Genomic DNA, 22,851 nt, shown 5'->3' with positions numbered 1-22,851 from the left:
CAGATACGGTGTCACGTACCAAGGTTAAGCCAGCTGTTGGAGGTCAGGAAAAGGAGGAAAGATTGCTCTCCATCTGTCCGAACTGCTCCTCGTACTCCGCTTAGCAGTCAGTGTGACACAGGCTGGATGCACAGGAGTCAGTCACTTTTCTAAACTGCTCCATATCACTCCATATTCTCCATTTCCACAGAATGGTCTGGGTTGGGAGGGACCTTAAAACCCTCTCATTGAATCCCCTGCCATGGGCAGGGACATCTTCCCCTAGACCATTCTGTGTTAGTCTTCAGCTAAAAACAAAATCTAAGAAATCTGCTTTTGCTTAAAATGCCCAGTGATCATCAATTTCCACACAAATCAAGGTGTGGTGTCTTCAGCTGTTAACTAGAAAAATGAAGGAGATTAGGGAAAGGATCTCTCTGTGTACATTTAGTGGTGTCTCCAGAGAATGACTCCCGTCTGCAGGAGACAGCATAAATTATCTGATTTTTCACACTGGCCACAGATGGAAGGAGATTGTCAGCTCAGACTTAACAGCAAACTTTAAGATGGTCAAAGTCAGGTGGGATGAAGCCCATTCAAAGGAAGAAATGTTTCAAGCCACTGTTGTGTAGCATTGCCCAACAGACTATCAACATGATAATAAAAATATCTGCTTTAATTTAAAAAAATAAAAGTGGAAAAAAAGTGCATTTCCTCACCTTTGATTTGTCAGTCCTGAAAGGGCTCATTTTTTGCATACCACAAAAGCAACAAAAATTTGACAAAGTGAACCAACTACCAACTAAAACTGGAGGAGAAACAGAATTGTGTAAATCATTACCAATTTCCATCAAGAACTTATGACATTAAATCCATTAAATCCTGGTGAAATCCACTGGTATTGGCTCATTGGGCTCAAGAACATGACTGACAAGGTGATCTGGAGGTGAGTTACAGAAACACAGTGGTGGCACCTGCGGTGTCTGAAGTGGTTCAGACCCAAACTAACAGCAAAGCCAATTGAGGCTTCACTGGGGATAGAGACCCAGCTTCAGACATCAAGAGCTGGTGGCTTCAACCGGAACCTCTCCAGCACTGAAGAACAACCCTACAGGAGCACTTGGGCGATTTTATTGACACTCAGCTTTGGGTGCCTTCCCGAGCTCAAAACTCCACTCTAACTCCACTCATGTGGGGTGTCATGATCCAGCTCCAGACCTGAATTCTCCAGTTTGCTCCCATCCTGCACCTGCTGAATTGCAGGTGGTAAAAATAAAGGCTATTAAAATATTTCTCAGTGCACCAACAGCACATAAATTTGGGAGAATTTAAGAGAAACTCCAGTCAAAGCCTCTCAAAGGAATTAAAATACATTTCTTATGAGCAGCTGAACTCATGTCCATACTCTTACTGCTCTCAGAGAGGACCCCTGGGGTTTGCACTCCTGCCATTTTTGTCTTTGTTATTTTGAGAACTGTGATTCATGTCTTTGAATCTTTAGTTTCCATATCTGTAAAATGGGCACTTCTAAAATAGAAGTTCTGCATTAACTAAAATTGTCAAAGCATTAAAATCATAGCCATGGAGTTCTTGTTTTCTTGATTTCACCCTGTAAAGAGAATAAAATCAAAGCAGATTGCTACAAAAAAGAAGCCTTTGTGTCTCATCTTCCTCCACAGATAGAGTTTCTAATCTAAGGTATGCTAAGAAACAAAACCCCATAGGGGTTAGTGGTGTCCATTTAAATCTCTCAAATACCTACATGCAAATATTCCAAGTCCAGGAGGATTAACTCAAAATCTGAGTGGATTAGTCAAAAAGCTACCACAACAATGTGGAACTGCTAGAGAAAAATATATAAAATTGTCACTTTTGTCAGTTTTACAATACAACTTGATCCCCGTCTGTAAGCCTGGCAATATCCTGGGATCAAGTGGAGAGGAAAATTTCACTTGGGAACAAAGCAGTGGAATTCAGAGGGTCAGGAGACCTGAGTCCCTCACTCAACACCCTGCAGTCCTCCCCGGCTGCACTCCTGGATCTTGGCCAGCCCCTCTGCAAACCTACAGTCACACACACACACAAATATAAATTTACAAACTCCAAGTAGTTAAAGACAGCTCCAAGTAGTTAAAGACAACTCCAAAAGATTAGGATGTGAAGGACATGATAAACACATGAAATCACATAAGCAAACAAACAACCTTGCACCATTATTTGAAGGTTATATACATTACAAGGCTAAAAAAAAGGGAGACAATTCACTTGCAAGAGGAACAAGGAAAATACAGCAAGTACAGCTTCCTGCAGAACTTCCCTGGGCTAGGAGACTGAAGGATGGCAGAGACAACCACTAGCAACAACCATTCTGACACATATAATTAATACCACACTCCATGGGTGGAACAGGCAACCAAGGGAAAAGTCCAGCTCTGATATAGAATCCCAGAATCCCAGAATGGTTTGTCTTGGAAGGGAATCAAAGCTCATTTCACCCCCCTGCTCTGGGCAGGGACACTAGACCAGGTGGCTTTGAGCCCTGTCCAGCCTGGCCTTGGACACTCCCAGGGATCTAGGGGCAGCCACAGCTGCTTTGGGCTCCTGTGCCAGGGCCTGACCACCTCACAGGGAGGAATTCTTGGGAATCTACTGGCCGAAGAAAGAACACACCACTCTGCACTTGTGGCAGCTCTGGGTCAGAAATACTAAAATATAGTAAGAATTTTTTTCAAGATTATGAAGGGAGGCCTACTCCCACACTCCCACATCCAGGATTGCATTTGATCCGCAGAACTCTTCTGACTTTTTATTGAAAAAACTTCCCTGACTGGAATTGGTTGTCTGTGCCTGCATGACTGGTCACAGCTTATCCATAGCCTAAATTAGCAGGTGTATGATTGCCTGTTTAGCTATATTTTTAGATCTCTGGGCTTTTGCAAGCTGTCAGAACAAAAAAAGGCATTATTTTAGGAAAAGTAGCACTGCGAAACAGAGTGACAGTCCATTTGACGTGTGCAGATAAATTAAGGATGAGAATACATTAAAGAAAACTCTGAGCACCTTCCTCATATTCCTGTATTCAAGGAGAAACACAGCTGAGTTTCAGTTGATCTTGGCTTCTTCATTGACCTGGAGTGTAAATTTTCCTCCCTTTTAGTGTTTAAATTGTTTGTCAGTGAAAGATCCCATTCATAAAGTGCTGGCGATGACAGTTCTGCAAAGCTAAATGGCACTTAACTGTGTACCTAATAAATCTGCAACAAAAATAAACAGAGAGGATGAGAGGGAAAAAAAAAAGATTAACAATGGCAGAGAGCTAAAAAGAAAAAAAAATTTAAAACCCCACTGGCAGGTATGAAAGGCCGTTGTCATTAAAACTGTTTGGAATGGTATTGAGCAGCATTGCTCCCATTTCCCTCCTCTATTTGCCTGACCTTTGAATTCTCAGAAGAAACAGGGCTGGGCTGATGTCTGGGTACTCTGTATTTGGTAAGACAAACTAGCTATAAATGGTGCAGATCCATCTTTCCATGCAGGTGTCCCCATCCACTGGCACCTCCAGGGTTAGACAAAGGATATCTCCACGCTTGTGGAAAGCAAGATTTGCATTTATGAAATTAATGCCTCCATATAGGAAAAATGAATGCAAATCCTCAAATTGTTGAAAGCAGGACTCGGGGAGGGAAATTCAGGCAGAAAATTTGGAACTATGACAATTCCGTAAGAAATGAATCTCATATCACAAACAAGATGATTTATTACAGAAACCCCAGAGCAAAGGTTATAATAAATCAACTTAGCATGAAAAATTGTCTCCTATATTTAAGAATTAGGAAGAAAATTTGATAAAACAGATTTTAACATCTTAGGAAAATAAAGCAGAAGAGATACAGGGAAATGGGATAATGTGAAAAGATTTTGCTAATTTCTTTCCAATAAGATAATGGATTTTCTAGACAAGGGAAATGTCATCCACCAGCAGTTTGTATGAATTCTCCACTTCTGCAAAGAGAAGTAGTGTCTTCACTAACAAAAGCACAGCTGGTACGAGAGGGTCCAGAGGTGGTTGGAGATAAAAAGAAAAGAGAGAGAGAGGGGCAAATGGGCTCAATGAAGTTTATTAACATAGTTGTTCAGGATTACAACTGAGATTAATTTTATATAAGTCTTTAATTAAAACCCTGGGCAGTAAAAGCAGAGTTGAGCCATCAAATTTGGCTGATGACAAAAAGCTGAGTCAGATTGCCATTACCAAAGGAATTGTACAACCTGCATGGAAACAGAGATTGAGAAATAAGATATGGCAGAAGCAAACCATGTGGTAATCACTGAATGATTTAATGAGGTCTCTGGCTACCAAAATCAGGTGGCCCACCTTAAAAAACCCCAACATTTTAGCTCCAAAATGAGCCAGATGAGCTATCTGGGATAGAGGAGGTGCTGCTTTAAGACCTTCCCTACAGCAGTGTGTATGGTTTTCATCTCCTGTGTTCAAGAAAGATAAATCCAGCCTGGAACAGAAACAGCAAAAGGATATGGGAGTGATCCTGGGAAGGAGATTATCTCATGGGACAAGCCTCCAAGAGCCTGACAGGATGAAGATTGCATGGAGATCTGATCCCCAGCTTTAAATACCCAAGGAGAAAAGCAGCAGAGAGGGAGAACTGCTTCTGGACAATGCCAGGGAAAAATAAAAGGCCATGGAATGAGACACACAGAGGCCTAGACAGAAAATTTAATGAAGGGCTGCCAGAGGAACTGGCCTCTGCAACAGTTTTCCAGGAGGAGTAGAAACCTAAACCCCCCTCCATTTGTTTTTAAACAGAGACAGAAATATTTATGAAAGTATGAACAACATGGAATTGCAACAGCCTGGCCTTGTAACCCAAAGAACCCTGCTAATGCTGGCTTTTATCTCCTGCCATGATACCAGCTTGAGAAGGCACCCCCAGGGCTACCTGCACAGAACCTGCACAGGTAAAAGGGGAATATTTGTGTTCTATTTCACAAGCATCCATTTCCTGCTCTGTTGTTATTGTAACTACTCCAAGTTTAATCAATGTAAACTGTTAGGAAGAACAGGCAGGAAATGAAACTGATCAAAATAGGATCCTCCAAAGATATCACCTGGCTCTGGGAAGCACTTGAGGAGCATCAATGGTTTGGCAATAATCCCCTGTTCACCTGCTCCTCCAGATTTATTGTGCACAACTAGAACTGTTTCTTTCTAAGAGCAGATCTTGAAAAAGAGCTAAACTGTAGAAAGCTTTGTGTTTCTGAAAGAAAGAAAAGCATTCTGCCCTTGCAGGCCAGGGGCTGGATGTGCAGTAACTCCTGATTTTGGGAGACCAGGGCTGCAAGGAGAAGTGTGTGATGCCCTCCAAGGAGCTCCATACCTTCAGAGGGAGCATTATCTGCTGCTTCAAAATCACTGTTTCTCCCAAAATGTCTCCAATTCAGACTTTAAATCCTCATCTTAGCCGTTGTTCCAGGCCCATGTCTCACATAAGCTACCCAGGGTGCTGAGGAAATCGCGAAAATCTCACTCTGCTGCCCCAGGCTCCCAGATTGCTGCTGGAGCAGATGGGCTCCATGCTGTGCCCAAAAGGTCAGCATACTCGGCCTAATCCAGCCCAGGGCTGGGAGCCAGGGAGCTGAGAATTCCTTGGGAAAGGCTGCAGGGAGACTGTTCCACAGCTTCCAGTCAGTTCCTGTCAAGGGGAGGATCAAGTTCAGGGCTTTTGCTCATCCCAGGGTGGTAACATGGCACAAGGAGAGGAGCAGGACCTGGGGAAGGGGAACAATGAACCTCAGATTTAGCAGGTAAAGGGCTGGCTGATGCTTCAGAAATGACTCCTGGCAAGAGCTTGGAACAAATGCCAAGCCATCCTCTGCTCTCTGACATCTTCATCTCACTGTGCAAGATGGTGACTTTTCATTGCAGGAACAGATCTAATTATTACCTCAGGGGTAAATATTCACTGAGGCACATGGAGAATAAGGCAGGTAACTCCCAGTCTGGGCATTTAATCCCGTTATCAGGGATTATTATCAGCATCATTATCCTACATAACACAAAATGAAGCACAGGGGGAGAAATGCCATTGTCTTTCCAGTAATGAAAAGCATGGACAGGAGAGGAAATAGTTTCTCTGAGTCATGGTCCCCACCCAAATAATATAAATATCTCCATGTGAAGGAGCAGGTGACGTCATGGATTAGGTGCTGTTAATTTTCACCATGAAGCAGCTTCTTCGGGCAAATCCTAGCACTGAAAGCTGCTCTCCCTCCTTAGGTGGCCCAGACTCTAGAGCTTTGTTGTCTTTGAGGTTTGCAGAGAGCTGATGCTCTGCATCCCTTGTTTGGCAGGGATCAATCCTCTGAGACTGCAGGTGCATTTCTCCGATCCTTCCACACCAATCTAGGGATGGGCACAGCACAGGAAAAAGAGAACAATTGTTCTGGATGTGGAAATCAGCCCTGGTGTGGCAGCCTGTGGTTTGGGAGCACACTCGGATGTCTGCTAAAAATCCCAGCAGCACTGGTGGATCAGAGCTCTGGGAGTCCCAGGAGGTGCAATTCCCCAGCTGCCAAAGCCCAGAGGACCTCCTGTGGGAGCCACATTGATCAGGAAGTGTCCAAGGTAGGAAGGTTGGGAAGAGAGACAGAATTATGGGCAATCCAAAGGTCCATAAGAAGATGTAAATTCCCATCCCTCCTGGAAGGACCTTGAGGCCAAAACACCAAGGCTTGACATGCCAAGAACAGGGATGGATGATGGAGAAGTGTCTTCTCATTGATCTGGTGCCACCATCTCTCAGCAGAATCACTGTGAGCAAGAACTCTCAGCCTGCGACCTACTTGTGAATTTATCACTTTCAATCCACCACTTTCAGCTTGTTTGCTCCGCAATGAGCTACCAGTTCTGCAGGATAATGTGAATTTTGCAGAGGCACCAGAAAAGCACCTCAGGAGATGTGTGACCTAGCTTTACAAATAACCCCCCTTCCTCCATGTTGGCTTGTTAAAAAGCTCTTGAAAGCCACAAAAATCTGCAGGGTTTGTACCCAGCAGCAACAAGGATGGAGCCCTGCTGTTTTCATGACAGTTTGCTCCGCTTTTTTCCCCATTACCTTTATAAGAGTAAGTAAGAGCACTACTATAGCACTGTAATTATAAGGTGACACTGCTGGAACAGCCACCCAAGGTGGGACAGGAAGGGATGCTGCTGAAAGCTTTCTCACAGTGAACTCCTTCTAGCAGAAATAGCACGACCTGACTGATTTCACACTTCTCAGACCTGCTTTAACTTAATCCCCTTTCTGTGACACCTTTCAGGGCTTCAGGATCCCTTGTACTCTTTCTCCTCACCAAACCTGCCTGAACTCATCATGGTCTGCATAGATCAGCATCAGAATTGGGTATTGCAGTTCTGATATAACTAATGAAGGTTTTACTTCAGCTAAAGTGAGAGCTGGCTTTGGGTATGGTGAGAAGAGTGAAGTCTGCAGTGTCCAGGAAATCAGAGCCTTCTCCACCTGACAAGGCTGGCTTCTGCTTGGGAAGGGCATTAATGATCTGTGTGGGAAGCAAAGAAGGCCTGAAATATTTCACAATTATTTTCTTTACAAGGGTTTGGTTCCTTTGGTTTATGCAAATATTAGAAGCATTTGCCCAAGGGGTACCATCACTTCCGCTGCTTTTGTTAGTGCTCAACAGCCTCCACCACCTTCTTCCCCAAGAAATTTTGGCTCCTGAAATTTTACCTTGATAAATTTGTTCCTCAGCAATCTCTGGAGGGATAGTCCCCACTCCCACCTGCATGCAGGAAGACAGGCTGACAGTGATTTCAGGCACTTCTCCTAGTGAGTAACACTTCCTATTACTCTCAATTGTTTGACAAAACAAGAGCTCCAGTGTTTCCAGCAGTGAAGGGATCTGTCAGAGCAGCCTGGAGGGGTTCCCTGTCCATTGGCAGCTGCCCACACTTCTCCCTTTGGGAGAGGATCATTTTACCCATGGATCCCAGCAGATCCAAAGGCTTCCCTTTGAGCAGTGACTATAATTCCGCTGCACTGGGACACTATGTTCAAGGAGGTTTATAATATGGGAAGAGACTGGAATTAGTGGGGAAAGCCTAAAAATGATAGGGTGTCTGGTTTAAACAAAAACAACAACCAGACAATCTATTTCTGCCAGGGAAAAATAGATTTAGATTTCAGGGTTTAAATCCCCGTGTTGAAAATCACCCTCATGGACTTTAACTCCACAACTTAAAGGTGTAAAGCTTGTATCCAGTTGTGGATTCCTAGACACAAGACCAGGGACAAGTTGAGGGGTTTTTTTTTTGCCAGTTTTTAGATAGTAATTTAAACCAAATATCACTAATTTAAGATTTAAATTGCAGCTACAATATAATAATGGAAAGCTACTGTGCTCCAAAGATTGATGCCCCCAAACCAAATTTACAATAAAACCTGCTAAATCCTACCTGGCAGTACCAGACCTTGGGAAGAAAGAGGAGTGAGGTTCTTACAGGATATTCATGCCCAACATCTAAGATTCTACAGGATCTAGACTTCACCAAACCTCTGCCTTTGTTGAGATTTGAGCCCAAATCCTGTATCGTAGCTTAAGTCTAATCCAAGAACTGTTCTTTATCCAGTTATATTTTAATTTATAGTGCATAAAAGGAAAAACAAAGCATGAAAAACATTCATCATCCTTGCACATATAGCTAAACCACAGAAAAATATCTCTCTACAGAACTAGTGCTTCATCTGTCCAAAAAGTAGAGGTTGACTTTTTTACCATGATTATTTTTCCTTCTAGTTTTATTTTTCAAGTAGGTTGATACAGTTAAGCTCTTCCCTTTCTACTTCTCTCTTTTTTTCCAGTCCATTCTTGTGTACTGTCCTTTTCCATTTTGCTGCTGAGGAAAGATTATTGAGAGGGGGAAAACTGAAAACCCTCTCTAACACCAAATTTCTTTGTACTGGCCTGAAGTTAAATGAATATTTTTTTCTCTCCTTATTCATCCTTGCTGGGACCTGGGGGAACCATCCTGCAGGATGAGCTCAGTACTTTGCAATATTATATCAGGAGTGGGTACAATAAAACGTGGGTCCCAGCCAGAACTCCGGATATGAGCACTTCCCATCCCTGTAGGGAGTTAGGATTTTGACATCGGGACTTGTTCGTTTCTGTCAGGACTGGAAGCCAAATACCCCCTGAACATCATCAGGACTCAATCCCAAGGGCTTTTGTCTCCAGTCAGATTTCTGGTATGAGCAACCAGCAGTCCTGGGACAGCAGATCCTGAGAGCCAAGAGGCTTTTAAAGGAATGAAACCATCTCCAGGGCTGGCCCAAAGGCCCCCAGGCAGCCCTTGGCTGTCACTGGGGGTGAGGATGAGACTGCGCAGATTCCCTCAGGGAGCAGCTCCCTGTGTTTCTCCTCAGGTGACTAAAATAAGGTTTGTGCTGTTTTTCCTGGGTCTTAGGAGCACAAGGCAAACACAATTTTCAGCCCACAGCCCCTGTTAGGGCTAAATCCCAGCCCAGCCTTCAAACCCAACTCAGCTCAGCCTAAAGCCAGTGGAAGAGTCACTCAATTCTTGGCATTTCAGTGACCAGACCAAAGGAGAAAAAAACTTAAAGCAAGAGGAAAAGGAGCACTTGCTTCCCAACAGCACCTGGGATCCCTATGTTTAGTTCTACTAGAATTCATAATTTTACTCCAGTTGCAGATGTAAATGGGTTTCCCCATTTCTTCCATGCTGTTTTCCCTCCATCCAAACATATTCTGAGTGTGCTTTAGATTATCACTCAAGGGATTATCAGTGAAAGTCATTCAGTGTGAGCAGCAGGAGAGAGCATTTCAAGAGCTAATTCTGCACTTAAATAATCATGTTGAAAAATAAGATGTTAAGATTGGTCCTCAGCCAAAAGAGGAACAAAAACATCTTCAGTGTCTTGTGGATTCATGAAAAACTAGCCCAGACAGCAAGAGAATTGCATTTTTACCCAGACTGACTCATAAATTATTAGAATGGGATTAACAAGGGAAACAAAAAATTAAAAAATCACTGGAACTGTTCCCACTGCAAAGTGGGGCTGAGTCAGAAACAATTATTTCCATCTGGGAAGTGGGAAATGACATTTTGTAAAACTTACTTTACCTTTTGTTAGAAAATGGCCAAGTTTCCTTTCCCTGGGATTTAGAAACCTGTCGTTAAATTTTTTGTAAATTTTGTATTCTCATATTTATCAGTTTCATTGGACAGCAAAGAAACACCACATACCGCCTCCTATCTCAGGGCAAGAAAGTGATATTTTTTCCTGTTTCTACATTTATTTCCCCACCCTGTTATGTAGATCTATCAGAATTTTTCAAATTGGACAAATGCACTGAGTACCAATTGCAAAAACCCCATCAAATGCACCTGCATTATCCATTTTATGAAAAATCTTTTGGTTGAAGAAAATATTGGAGTTTTCAAATGCTGTGTTTACAGTACATCTCGGATTGGAAATTTTTTCTAGTTAAAAAAGTCCCAGGATGGTTTGGGTCGGAAGGGGCCCTAGATCTCATCCAGTCCCACCCCCTGCCATGAGCAGGGACATTTTCAATGATCCCAAGTTGCTCCAAGCCCTGTCCAGTGTGGCCTGGAAGAGAACAGGTTCACTACAAAATATTTCACTTTGACTCAGACAAGCTGAAATATCTTTGATGCCTTCCCTGACAGTCAGCTTTTTGTTTCTAGAATCATCTGCACACAAAATTTGATTTAATCAGCTATTCAGGCTTACAAACCAACTGAGTAGAAACTCTTGCAGAGCTTTTTGCAAAACTGATGGTGAAACTCATTATTAGACAAATTATTTCCACTCAGTTGCTCTCTTCACTCTCCTTGAGAACTGTGGCATTTGAGACTTGTGGAAACATTTTCTGTGGAGATAGGAGTGCTGATGTCACTATCCAAGAACAATAGAGGCTGATTACAGATTTCATAGACCATGTAATCTAATTCCTGTATAAACAGGCCATAGGCCTTTTTAAATTAAATGTTATTTCTACTCCAATAGATAGGGTTGAACTACAGCACAGTTATGGGAAGAAGAGGGAAAAAAGACATCTACAGATAAAGAATGTGCAACAACTCAGATGTTGTATCATAGCTCCAGACAAGCAGCAAAATCCTTCCTCTCCACCTTTGCCTCTCACTGGGGCTGTCACGAGCAAGTCCGGGCTCTGTGAAAAAAAAAAAAAAAATGTTCAAAGACAACTAAATTTTGATGCATTTAATGGCAGAGGAAACACTTTACAGTTCACAGCCTGTGTTTGCAACAGAAAAGGCAAGAGGGAAATGTTTCATCCCATTTCTAGTTCACTGTGACACAATAAAAAAGGAGCTAAAAGGTAACAAATACCAGGTATTTTGTAAGCTCCTTGCAAATTAGTGTTGCCCAGTTCTGGTAAATTTGGCTTAGGTTTAGGTGCAAACCTGTAGATGCACTTCCACCACTGGTTGCCTTTTCCAAGTTGAATATTGTGTACTGGACACACAGGGAGTGAAACATGTCCCTCCCTGGCTTGGCTAAAGCTGGAGTTTCACCACGTGAAACTGTAATCTCTGTCTCATACACTGTAAATACACATAGTGAGCTGCACAAAGAGGATTACCTGGAAAGTATTTCTCTATTAAGCCATTTCAAAAATCAGTCCCCGGGCAGGATTATACAGATTCATTTCTTCAATGAAAGAAGAAACCCACATTTTATAACATTAGTACTGTTCTAGGACAGGATGTCCCACAAACACCACTGTTGCTTATATGACTTATTTATTTTTACCTTTCTGAAAGCCGTTTTCAAGTTTTAAAGACTGATATCTTCAGTCACTGACTGGATGGGGAACAAACAGCAGGCAGGGCTGGATGCATAACAGCCATGGAAAAGTCTTGCCAAGCTGGGACACTCAACCATGAAAATAAAAATCCTTTACCAAATACCTATTTTATGTTACCCGATGCAACACAGAGCTAATGGAGAGCTGGAATCAGACACTTCCAAACACCACTGAGCAAGAAACTGAGGGAAAAAGAATCCCTTTCTGCCCACTCAAGACAGCTTGGATAAGCCATTTGAGATCTGTGTGTGAATCCTTGCCATCCCAAAAAAAGGGATACTCAGAAATCATCTTCACAGGGCCACAAAGAGCCACTAAATATGTGTGAAAACTGGAGGAGGTGACAGAAAATAGTGCCCTTGTTCTGACACATTCACCCAGTGACAAGGTAGCATTTACAGCAACCTCACCTCCCTTACCAAGTGCTACAAATAGTTTACATAGAGCTTGTTGTGCAGTGATGTTAAGGAAAATCTGATGATTTCCATTTCTTCCAGATTTTGTTGGAATCGAAAAATTATTCCAGAAAAGCCTCTGCCTGATATTCTGAAACGAGAATCTCTGGAAAAGAAACAACAGCAACAACTGTTTGATTTATATATTTTATTTTTAATTAAAAAATAAAGGCTATCTCAATACATCTCTTGCAGCCTTTGGGCAAAATGCACCCTTAACAAGACTCTGTGAAACATGATGCACATCTTTTCTTGGCACACATCTTAAACAAATACCAGCTTTCTGCAGCAGCTTTGGAAATCCATCATTTTCCCCAAACCCTGAAAACATTTAACAGTTTGTTTAAAAAATCCCTACAAAAATTAGAAGTGGGCCCAAAGCAAAAGTCCCAGATCCAAGCACCCAAAAGCTTTTGGAGCAGACTTATATCCAAATGCTCATCTCATTCCAAGTTTTATCCCATATCACTGCAAATTCACAGACGCAGCACCCAAACCACCCAAGGGGAGGCAATCGGAGCTGACCCAGGTACGGATCTCCCTTTGGAAGCTTTGATCTGAACTGGGCCAAAGCAAAACTGGGGGTCTGAACCCTTTCCTAAAATTGTTTAAGTCAGGCCTGTCTCTAACAGAATTAAGTGCTGGTTACACAAGGAAATGGTGCTGTCAGAGCTCCCATTCCTCGGCTATCCCTGATCTGAGCCCAGGCCAAGCTCTTTGTCCATTGGCACTACACAAGGCAAGGATAAAGCCAAGGGAACACACTGACCCTCCAACACAGCCACACACCTGCCTCCCACTGCCTGGGAGAGCCCTAGGCTTCTCAAGGAGCTGTCTTGGAGTTCTAGGCATAGTTTTCTCTGGAAATGTCTCTGCCTCAGCCCTCTCTGCAGGAAAGCTCAGACCCCCACCAGAGGAACAGGCTGGCACCACTCCCACGGGATGTCTTTGTTCCACCTGGCCCGTGATGGCTGATTCCCAAAGGCACAACGTGACCAATCTGTAGACTCATGCACAAGGTCTACATACATATATATATATATTTATATATATATGTACATGCCCACTATTACATACATATTTAAATATATATATACATTTATATATTTGGTTTTGATTTTTCTCTTTTTTTTTTTTCTCTTCTTTTTCCCTCCTTTTAACTTAATGGTGTAGTCTCCTCTAAGGAAAGCTCTGGTATATGTTCTGGAGACTTCTCTGTCTCCAACAGGACTTCTTCTGGGTTCTCCTCTGTTAGTTTTGGCTCCTCAGAGGGTTGAGATCCCTCCTGTGGCTGTCTCTGAGTCTGGCTGTTCATTTTCTCCTCTGCTTCGATCTCCTCCGAGGTGGGAATAGAGTTTTTCTTTGGACGGCCTTTAGGCTTCGTTGGAGCTTCCTGTCCCCCCTTCAACACCTGGAGCAAAGAGATGAACTGTCAGGATTCTGAACTCTGCTGGTCTCAGACATCCTGTTCCTATGTCTAACTCCCTCTTTCTTCACACCATTCCTGCAGCAACAAGACACTCCAGCCAAGGATCTATTTCCAAGGTAATGCCAAATTTGTTAGAAGTGACAGTAACTTCTGCAGGTGCCACATGCATCCAAAGAAACAGCCTAGAACTGCATCTCATCTCCCAGATCAGAAAACATAGACACCTCCACTAGAGAATGTCACAGCATCATGCTCCCACCAGCATTTATTGAGTGGCTTTCCTTCATAAAAAAGCATTTTAACTGGAAAAGGACCATGAAGACGAGAATAAGTGAACGGTGAAAGGAAGATATAAGAAGCAAAAATCAATGATATCAGCTCTCAAAACTGCTCTGTTTCCATAGAGCAACAGCTTTTTTTTCTCTATGCACAAAACCAATCCCAGAAGCACTGAGATCACACAAATGCCAAAAATGCAGAAAGAGGTATTTTGGTTCTTCCCTCACTTCTATTTTCATTTCTTTCACCTCTTTGCTTTGTTCTCCTCCTAATGCCTTTAGTCCCCTCTAGCCCACCACATGAACAGTATGAACACTATTAAAAAAGAGACCATCTCTGTGAAAAATGATCAGGAATAAAACAAAATTTGGTATAAATAAACACAAGTCACTCCACTGTGTTCAGCTTCCAAATCTGTTCTTTGCAATCAGTTTTTAAGAGCCATGTAGAAATGACAAACACCCACTCACCATTTTCTTCCACTTCATCCTACGGTTCTGGTACCATGTCTTCACCTGGAGCTGAGTCAGACCCAAGGACTGGGCTAAGTCGAGCCTGGGAGACAAATCAGACAACAAAATGAGTTTACAGAAGCCAAGAGGAGCTCAGGTGCCAGGTCTAGGCAGTTAGAGCATTGTAAGAGCATTCAGCAGTGTTGATCAGTTATCTTGAGAATGGTAACACAAAAATGGTAAAACTCATGAATTTAGAATGCAAAGACAGATGCTCCTTTGGAAGATGCAGGGGTTTGCAAGCTCTCTTTTCTAAATGTGGCAGGGTTTGTCTGCCTGCTTTGAGACATGAACCTGCTGCACTCCAGCTGCTTATGCTCCATGTTTATCCATGAATCAGGAGCTACTGGTACATCACATCCCTGAAAAACAGGTCACTGGTGTCTGAAGCAAACAGGTAAGAACAGACACACAGCATCAACTACTCTTTGCATCATGTTTCTCCTTCACTACCTTCAGAATGGGGATCATGGTACTTGCCCTTTTCTCATGAAGTAGTAGTACATCTAAATCTATTAATTTCATATACATTCTGCTATTTAGGCATTTTAAGCCTCTAAGTGAATTTTTTTTTTGTACGTTTAGCTGCAGGACATATGTGCCAGACAGCCCATAATTTTGATTCATCCTTCACAAATCTCCAACCCATGCAAGTTCGTGTGAACCCATTCATTATTTCTATATTAAAGCCCAGGATATGAAACAAATATGGCTCAGAGTAGCTCCTGATCCTTCTCCACAAGTGATAGCACCATGCATCTGGCAGTTTTGTAATGAAGCTGCACAAGGGATGGAGTTAGAAATCCTTAGCCACGCCAGGAAAGTGCCCCTCGGAGTCATGCAAGTCCTGCAGGTGGGACAGGTCCAACTCAGAGCCACATTCCACAGTATTCTGCATTCTGTGGCTTTTTGGCAAATATCTCCTTGCCTTTGGATGGGCATACACATTTGTCAAGGCCAAATTTTTAATAATAAAACCTTTGTTACAGCTAGGCTCCTTGGGCAACAAGATTTACATTTGTAAACACCCACATACCCCACGCCAGCTCTCTGTGCTCCACCCCACACTCAAGGATTCATGCTTCTCCCCACTCTGGATTCACTCTGGACCTTCAGGCTTGTTCTGCCACTACATCACATCTGATGCCATTGATCTAAGACATCATTACTGTTAAGAGTAGAACATGTCAGAGTCATTACCCTGATGTACTGCCCTCCCTCACTGTGGATAAACCAGGGGTTTCAGGTGCCCTCCCAGGACTACAGTCTCCTATCCAGGCCAAAAGCTGCAGAAGTGAACACAGACTACAATTCACTGCTTTGCCACGTTTCAGCCGTGAGTTGACAGAGAGAAGCTCGGCTTAGGCAATCCTTCATGCTTTAGTGCTCACGTCTGGTAACACCTGGATTACTTGCAACCAGCTGCCATCTCTTGCCACATAGCTCCGTGCAACCAGCACTGCCTGGAAACCCAAGGAAACAAACACAGGGGAAATGGTACATGGACAGGAATTGCTCATTGGCCTCAATGAAGCCAAGGAACAGTCATATGAGATTATTAATTACCAGCCTCGAGTGCTGCAGCAAAGTGTCAACCATCTGGTGATGTGAAGCTGTGAGAAGTCAGTGCAGGCATAGCAGGAACTCTAAAACTCCATGAGGCAGGTTGGCTACAGCTAGGAATTTTCATCTTGCAGCAATTTGGTGACAGGCAGGAGAGCAGAAAATGCCATCTTCAGAATCAATTTAAATATTGGGACACTGTCCTCTGTGGAGTGCAGGGACCCATACCTTTCAAACCTTCTCCAGATTTACAAACTTCCTAGGAATTTGATGAGTCATTTTTCCATAATTTAAATTTCCAGAGTAGGATTCAAAGCCCTTAAAAAAGCTAAAATCTCTCTTGGTTTGGTTTGCCCATGTGGTACCAAGTAGTGCCTAAGAACTTGCCAGTGCCTTGCAAGGCAGCTTTCAACTCCAGGCTCTGCTTTCCAAGCTTATGGACAGGCCACCACCTTCCCAGTGAATTGCTGCCCAAGGTGCTGGATAAAAGCCAGCTCAGGAGGAGCTGAAGATACCATGAACACACAGCCATGAACCAGCAGATCCCAGGGGGAGACAGGCTCCATCTTTTTTCAAGCATGCAGCAGGAGTGGGAAAGGCAGAGATCCTGCTTCTCTGAGGAGATCTCTCAGCCTGGACAACTAATCCCAACCATGTGTATCATCATCTGACATTTCCACTGATATGATCTATTTGTGTCACCTCTGATCCCAGGAAAAGTAGCCTTGAATTTGAATCAGGTTACCTGCCCATGGCCACGGCCAATGGCAGAGGCAACTCGGTGGAGCCAGAGGCAGCACCCCATCCAGGGAATGTTCAGTATGGAACAGCAGAGCAGGGCTGGAGCATCCCTTTTGCTCATCTCTGTTCCTGGTGTGAGCAACCAACCTACCTGTCAGGGGTGGAGAGGTACTTCTGCTTCTGGAATTTCTTCTCCAGGCCCATGAGCTGGATCTCGGTGAAGATGGTCCTACTCCGGCGTGGCTTCTTCGAGCGTGGCGGGGGCTGCTCTGCCTCCGACTCGCTGCTGCCTTGGGCCTCGTTTGGGGGAACCTCGGAGCCCACGGACCCCACGCAGGGCTGGGCTGGCAGCACCTGGGAGCTGCCGGCGGCCGGGAGCAGCGGGGGCAGCACGGGCGGCTGCCGGGTGATAACGGAGATGAGGGGATACGCCCGGAGAGAAGGGGAGCCTGGCAGGGAGGAAGCACAGGCAAATGAAGGTCAGTTCAGTGTTGATGTGTTTGAGCAAAGGGAGCACTGGGGAGAGGAGGGAGAAAGGAAGGACCTTCCTGGCTCTGTCATTTGCTTGTTAAAGGACAAGCAAGAATATTCCTCTCTCTGGACCTGCTCCTTCTCCCAGATTGCACAGCTTTTCTTAGGCTGGGGAACCCTAACCCTAACCCTAACCCTAACCCTAACCCTAACCCTAACCCTAACCCTAACCCTAACCCTAACCCTTACGCTAGGACAGGGAAAGGAAGGACTGCCTTTCCACTCCTTTTCTAGGAGATATTATAACCATTCAAATCATCTGTCTAATTACTGCAAGAGATTCAACTCCAAGCAAAGGATGAAATATATCCCCATTCTGTTCCCAACTTTGTTTCCCTGGGGAAACTAGGACAGGGTTCCCTTGAGACAGTCCCCCTCCCCTTGTGGGTAGCAGACAACAGAGTGTGGTTCACAGCTCATTCCATCCCCTAACAGGTAACTGCATCAGAACCACTCTTGTCCTCCACTGCCCACACTGATCCCTCTGACCATGCAGGAAGATGAGGATGAATAGATCCCAAGAGTTCTTCACTGACTGAACTCTGCATCTTACAGCAACCAGTTGATACCAGCCCTAAACCAGTTCTGCTCCAATCTTTTCAGGTCAGGGCTGTTCTGGGATGACAAATCCAAACATTCCCAAACACTAGAGGAAGTTCTGATCCACATCAGGCCTTCTGATTTACAGCTATAGCAAATTCCTGCTCAGCCTTAGCCCCGGGAAATTGAACATTCCTTTAAAGTTTGGGCAGGGAAATTGAGCTACATACAGGAAACATAAACTCACTGTAAGATATTCAACCTGCAGTCTTGGGCAGCTCACTTTCTTGCTCCGTACCTCATTTTACCTCATTTGCAAGATGGAAACAATCCTCCTTACCTACATCACTGGTGGTAAAACACGGATTAAAATTTAATGTACACAAAGTATTCAGAGATCTTTAGATAAATGGGACTGTGGAAAGGAACATATTACACCAGCAGGCTTGATTGTGAAACCTTCACATGAATCACCACTAATGAAAATAATGATCTCTAGACCTCAGTGAGTGTGTTGGGGTGAGTAACTCCACACAGTGGAAGAAAGGAGTTCCCAGCCTGGCCTGCTGATGACCTGTATTCCTCAGCCCTCTCCCCAAGTGTAGCGTTGTGATCACAGGAACCAGGTCCTAGGTGAGCTGGGTACATCAAAGAACATCATAGGTTTTTGATAGTTGCTTCTCTCCTCAACTGCAGCAAGTTGTGTAAAATCCAGCCATTTACAAAGCAAGCTGGGGAAACTATTGTCAAAACCCTAAATAGCTGTGACTATACACTGGGGTTTATGCAGACTAGGGCTTCAGTCTTGCTTTCTCCTCTGGACCTCTGCAACACTAAAAATCAAAATATTTCCATTAAATGTAAAGCTTTCCACTTAAACCACCAAGAAAGCATTTGAGAGATGAGATTGGAATTGCCAAGCCAACCTTTAGCTTGTGTCAAGCCTTAACTACCTTTTCTTTCTGGATATTTTTTTCAGCTCAAGACTGTGCTGATCTACAGCACCACTGAGTAACCTGGTGGAAATTCTGCCTTGATTTACAACTTCAGTGGCTGTTCAAAGATCATAAATTAGGACAGAGTATGCTGTCCTTTGCTTTACACCTCTGTCCTGTGCTTTATGCACTAAATCGATGCTGGTATTTATGCACCTCTAACACCACCCAGCTAGACAGAAGGTAAAGCAGATGTTGTTCCCATAGCCTATGTCCTCCTTGTCAACCCACCACTGTTCATTTCCGACACTGTGAGATAACAAAAAACTTGCTGGCCTACCCATGGAACAGATGATTTCTTCTCTTTCAGACAAATTTGCCCAAAAATCATCCCCTCTTGCCTCCTTGAAGAGTCTCTCAATTTCTAGAGTCCTGTGAAGGAACACTGAGGCCACCTCCACCGTGAGAGGTGTTCCTGGGTGTGCCATGAGATTCCTGAGGACATCGTGTGATGACGTCTTCATTTGCAGCAGTCCTGGGACTCAGCCCCAGGACACAACTGCTCTTGGTCACTCAGGCTCCAACAGGCTTCTCAGATCCCAGTTCTCAGTTCTACCCTGTTCTGGATAAGGAGACTTAAGCTTAAGCTCAGTCCAGAAAGGAGTGGATCCAGTATTATTACATCCCCTTAACCACTGCTATGGAGTCCTGGTTCAACATGCCCATCACAGAGCTCCTGTTCCTCTACAGGTTCATCCTCCAAACCTTATCCCACAGCCCATTCCTGTTCTCACTCATGGGTAGCTTTTGGCACCAGATCACTGATTAATCAATACTTTTGTACCTCCATACATTTCCAGCAGGGCTCTCCATAAAGCACAAAATTCCTCGTGAATAATAAATCACCAGAGCTCAGAAACCCTGCAAGGCTCCAAGTGACTGATACCTCTTGATGAAAGGATTTTTACAAGTAACTCTCTTCAAGGGAGGTCAGCAAAGTTAATCGATATCAGAACAATTTTCTGTCCAGCATGGCAGCAGCATGTGGGAGTGCTTGAAGGGAGGGGAGGACGGTTATAATCGTCCCAGAGCATAAGATCTGCCTTCATCAAACAGAGAAAAGTCTCTTCAGGTTATTTTTCTAATAGTCAGGTAAGATTAGGATTAAAGGAACTGCTTTTCAAGATCAGCAGCAAGGCCTTGGCTATTTTTGCAGGGTACAACAGTGGTTATTAGAGAAGCAGATGACACTGGAGTTGTTTGGGTCTGGGTTTTCAAGTGCTGAGCACCTGAATGGGGGATACATTTTCCAAAATTCTCAGCAGCCAGCAGCTGTGCCCTGGTCAAACAGTTAGAAAAGCTCAGCACATGCTTATTTTTGTTGCCCACGTCAGGACACAAATTTATTAATGGCCCTTCTGAAACCACGGTGCTGCCTCTGCACAAGTCGTGGTTTACAACTGCCAAGCTGATTTGAGTTCCAGGTGCTGAACAGATTTGTGAGGCTGTTGACACTAAGTTTCGTGTATTTGTTTATCATTTGTGCTTGTAAGAGTAACCTTTGCTTATGGTTTGACACCAACAGTTGTGACAGTGCTTTTAGAAACCCCTGTAAATAATGAAAGCATCATGATCAGCCCAGCTTACACAAGACTGCTCAGCTTTGTGCCCTCAGCCTGGTGAGGACATAGGATGGATGTGGCACAGAGTAAGAAATAAGGATGGCATCTAGGAAAGACATGGGCATCAAGGCTGCAGATATTTTTTGGGAGAAAGCTACAGGTCAGAAAGGGGGCAACGCTTTAGCAGCCCCTTGCACGTAGAGCAAACCAGAAATAACTGACCTCTACATTGCACGAGGCAGCTTTCAGTTCCCAGAGAAAAAAGCCCAAGTTCAGTGTCCTGCTCTGGATCTAGTTATTCCAAAGTTCAAAGCAGCTGAAGGTGAACCAGTCCATAGTCTCTAGGTACACTCTTAACATGACTCCCCTCAAACCATCTGTACAGTTCTCACCCTGATAAAGCCTTGCCTTCCAAACGCCATGAAATCTGAGGCAAGATCTAAACTTCACATCACCCAGAGTTCAAAGGTACTTCTAGACTGACACGGTATTGTAAGAATGGAATAATTTCCTAATCTTCAACAAATTAAATGCTGGCAGTCAGCTCTTGTCTGCTCAGCACTGTTGTGACACGCTCTGTCTCCCGAACTGGGATGAATGGGAGTGAAGAGCTCTTTCTTTCCATACCTGCCTTTCACAATGCTTCCACTGAACACGTTCTCACCTGTACTGTCGTGTGAGCACTTTTTTTGACCCACTGCTCTTTTGTATATGAAAACCCAGAAGATGCCCATATAAACCAGAAAATGAGGAATTTGCTATCCTAGAAATACACCTAAAGCATTTTACTATTTCCATTTAAAACTGTCAAGAGGCCCCACGCTCCAGTGGTGAAACCACCAGTGGTTTAGGACTCAGGAGGTCTCACTGCTCTTCACAGGGACAATGGTCTCTTACTATGTGGTTTTCTGCAGAAAAGACCCAGTTTTATCTACTAGAATAATCTTAATCACCCCAAAGCCTAGGGTATTCTCGGGCTCCCTCTGCTGCTGAATACTTCTCAAATACTTGGGAAAAATAAGTATAATCCCATACTTCATACAATGCACTACTGAAGGAGCACAGCCTAAACAATAGATTTTTTTTCCTGTAGTTCTTTTTTAAGGATTTGAATAATCTCAGTTTCAAGCGGCAAAAAAGCTCTTCTTTCTGTCCACTCCACAAAGGAAACATCTGCCCACTCTCGTTAAAACTAATCAAGGGTTAAAAATAAAAGAGATGTTGGATCAGCAGAGCATTTTCTATGATCTGAAAACATTTTGCTTTGCTATTTAAATCTGTGTTGGCAGCCACTGTACAGTGAATAAGAGATCTGTAGTAAGCACTGCCCACATCACCTTGGCAGGAACTGGCATATTCAAGCCACACATAGGATAACCCTGGACTCCTGTTTCCTAATTATATGTCAGATATTTCTGAAAAAAAAACCTATCATGGTTTGACATATCCAAAGATTTATTTTGTCATTTGTTTTTCTTTTCAGCAGCAACAAGAAGAAGATGTTGCATCAAGAAGACCAACCTGAAGCCATCTCCACTCATCTTCTGGGATGTTTCTAATAAACTTCTTTTAAACCTCTTCTGACCACTACCTAAGACACAGTGGATACACCACCACTGCACCAGATCACCTTGCAGAAGTTGTAATTAAAAAGAAATACTGGAAACAAGTCTTTTCCCCTTATTTTTTACCGCCTCCTCCCCTCCTCCCTGGCTTAATTTCAACCCCAGCAGACACAGGATAGAAGGAAGAGAAAAGGGAAAGCACTAATTAATTGCATGGTTTGACTGCCAGCAATGGAAGAACCGTTTTCCTCCCAGGCAAACTCAGTTTCCAAATGTTGTTTTGGAAAGCAAGAAAGAAAAAGGAAGGAAAGATTTATGGATCAGCTCCTCTTGGCAGGTCAGCCCTGCTCTGAGGCAGAATGAATCTCACTCAGAATGGGCTGTAGCAAAAGGTAAATGATAAAAGAAAATGAATTTACGACTCAGGAAGGTCTATAAATCTCTCATCTCCTGAGTGTCAAAACAAAGGGAACCAGGAGTTGAGTTCATTTAGGGAAGAACTGGATTTTGCTAAAGGAGCAGGCAGTCTCCTGACAGGAATAAGCAAACCCTGAGTGAAGCAAGGAAAACAAAAGAAGCACGGAAATGTTGAGAATTAGTTGAACCACACATAGTTTCATAGTAGTAGGGAGGGCATTACGTCATCTTTTTCCACCATAGATCCCAAAAAGCAAAGATTTTCCAACAATACCAATTCCATGGATCTCAGCTAGACTTTGCCACCTCATCCAGAGCTGAGCAGGGACTTGGTACAATCCAGGAACTCAATGTGGCCCAGGAGCCAAGTGCT

At 43.6% G+C, this 22,851-nt stretch overlaps 1 protein-coding gene across 1 annotated transcript in view; it reads right to left on the bottom strand.

Moving 5' to 3' along the window:
* Nucleotides 1-12,477: 12,477 nt before the first annotated feature.
* The window catches only part of BARX2 (BARX homeobox 2), a 33,446-nt gene continuing 23,072 nt past the window's right edge, over nt 12,478-22,851 (bottom strand). Inside the window, exons 2-4 of the mRNA XM_053963413.1 lie at nt 17,020-17,317; nt 14,523-14,607; nt 12,478-13,755 (exon numbers count right to left, since the gene is read on the bottom strand). Of these exons, the coding sequence (XP_053819388.1) occupies nt 13,501-13,755; nt 14,523-14,607; nt 17,020-17,317 (638 nt within the window). The 3' untranslated portion in view covers nt 12,478-13,500. The remainder of the gene's footprint in view (nt 13,756-14,522; nt 14,608-17,019; nt 17,318-22,851) is intronic.

The sequence above is a fragment of the Vidua chalybeata genome, chromosome 23, assembly GCF_026979565.1.
Source record: "Vidua chalybeata isolate OUT-0048 chromosome 23, bVidCha1 merged haplotype, whole genome shotgun sequence".
In the NCBI taxonomy this organism is placed as follows: domain Eukaryota; kingdom Metazoa; phylum Chordata; class Aves; order Passeriformes; family Viduidae; genus Vidua; species Vidua chalybeata.
This window is presented reverse-complemented; position numbering and strand designations above follow the sequence as displayed.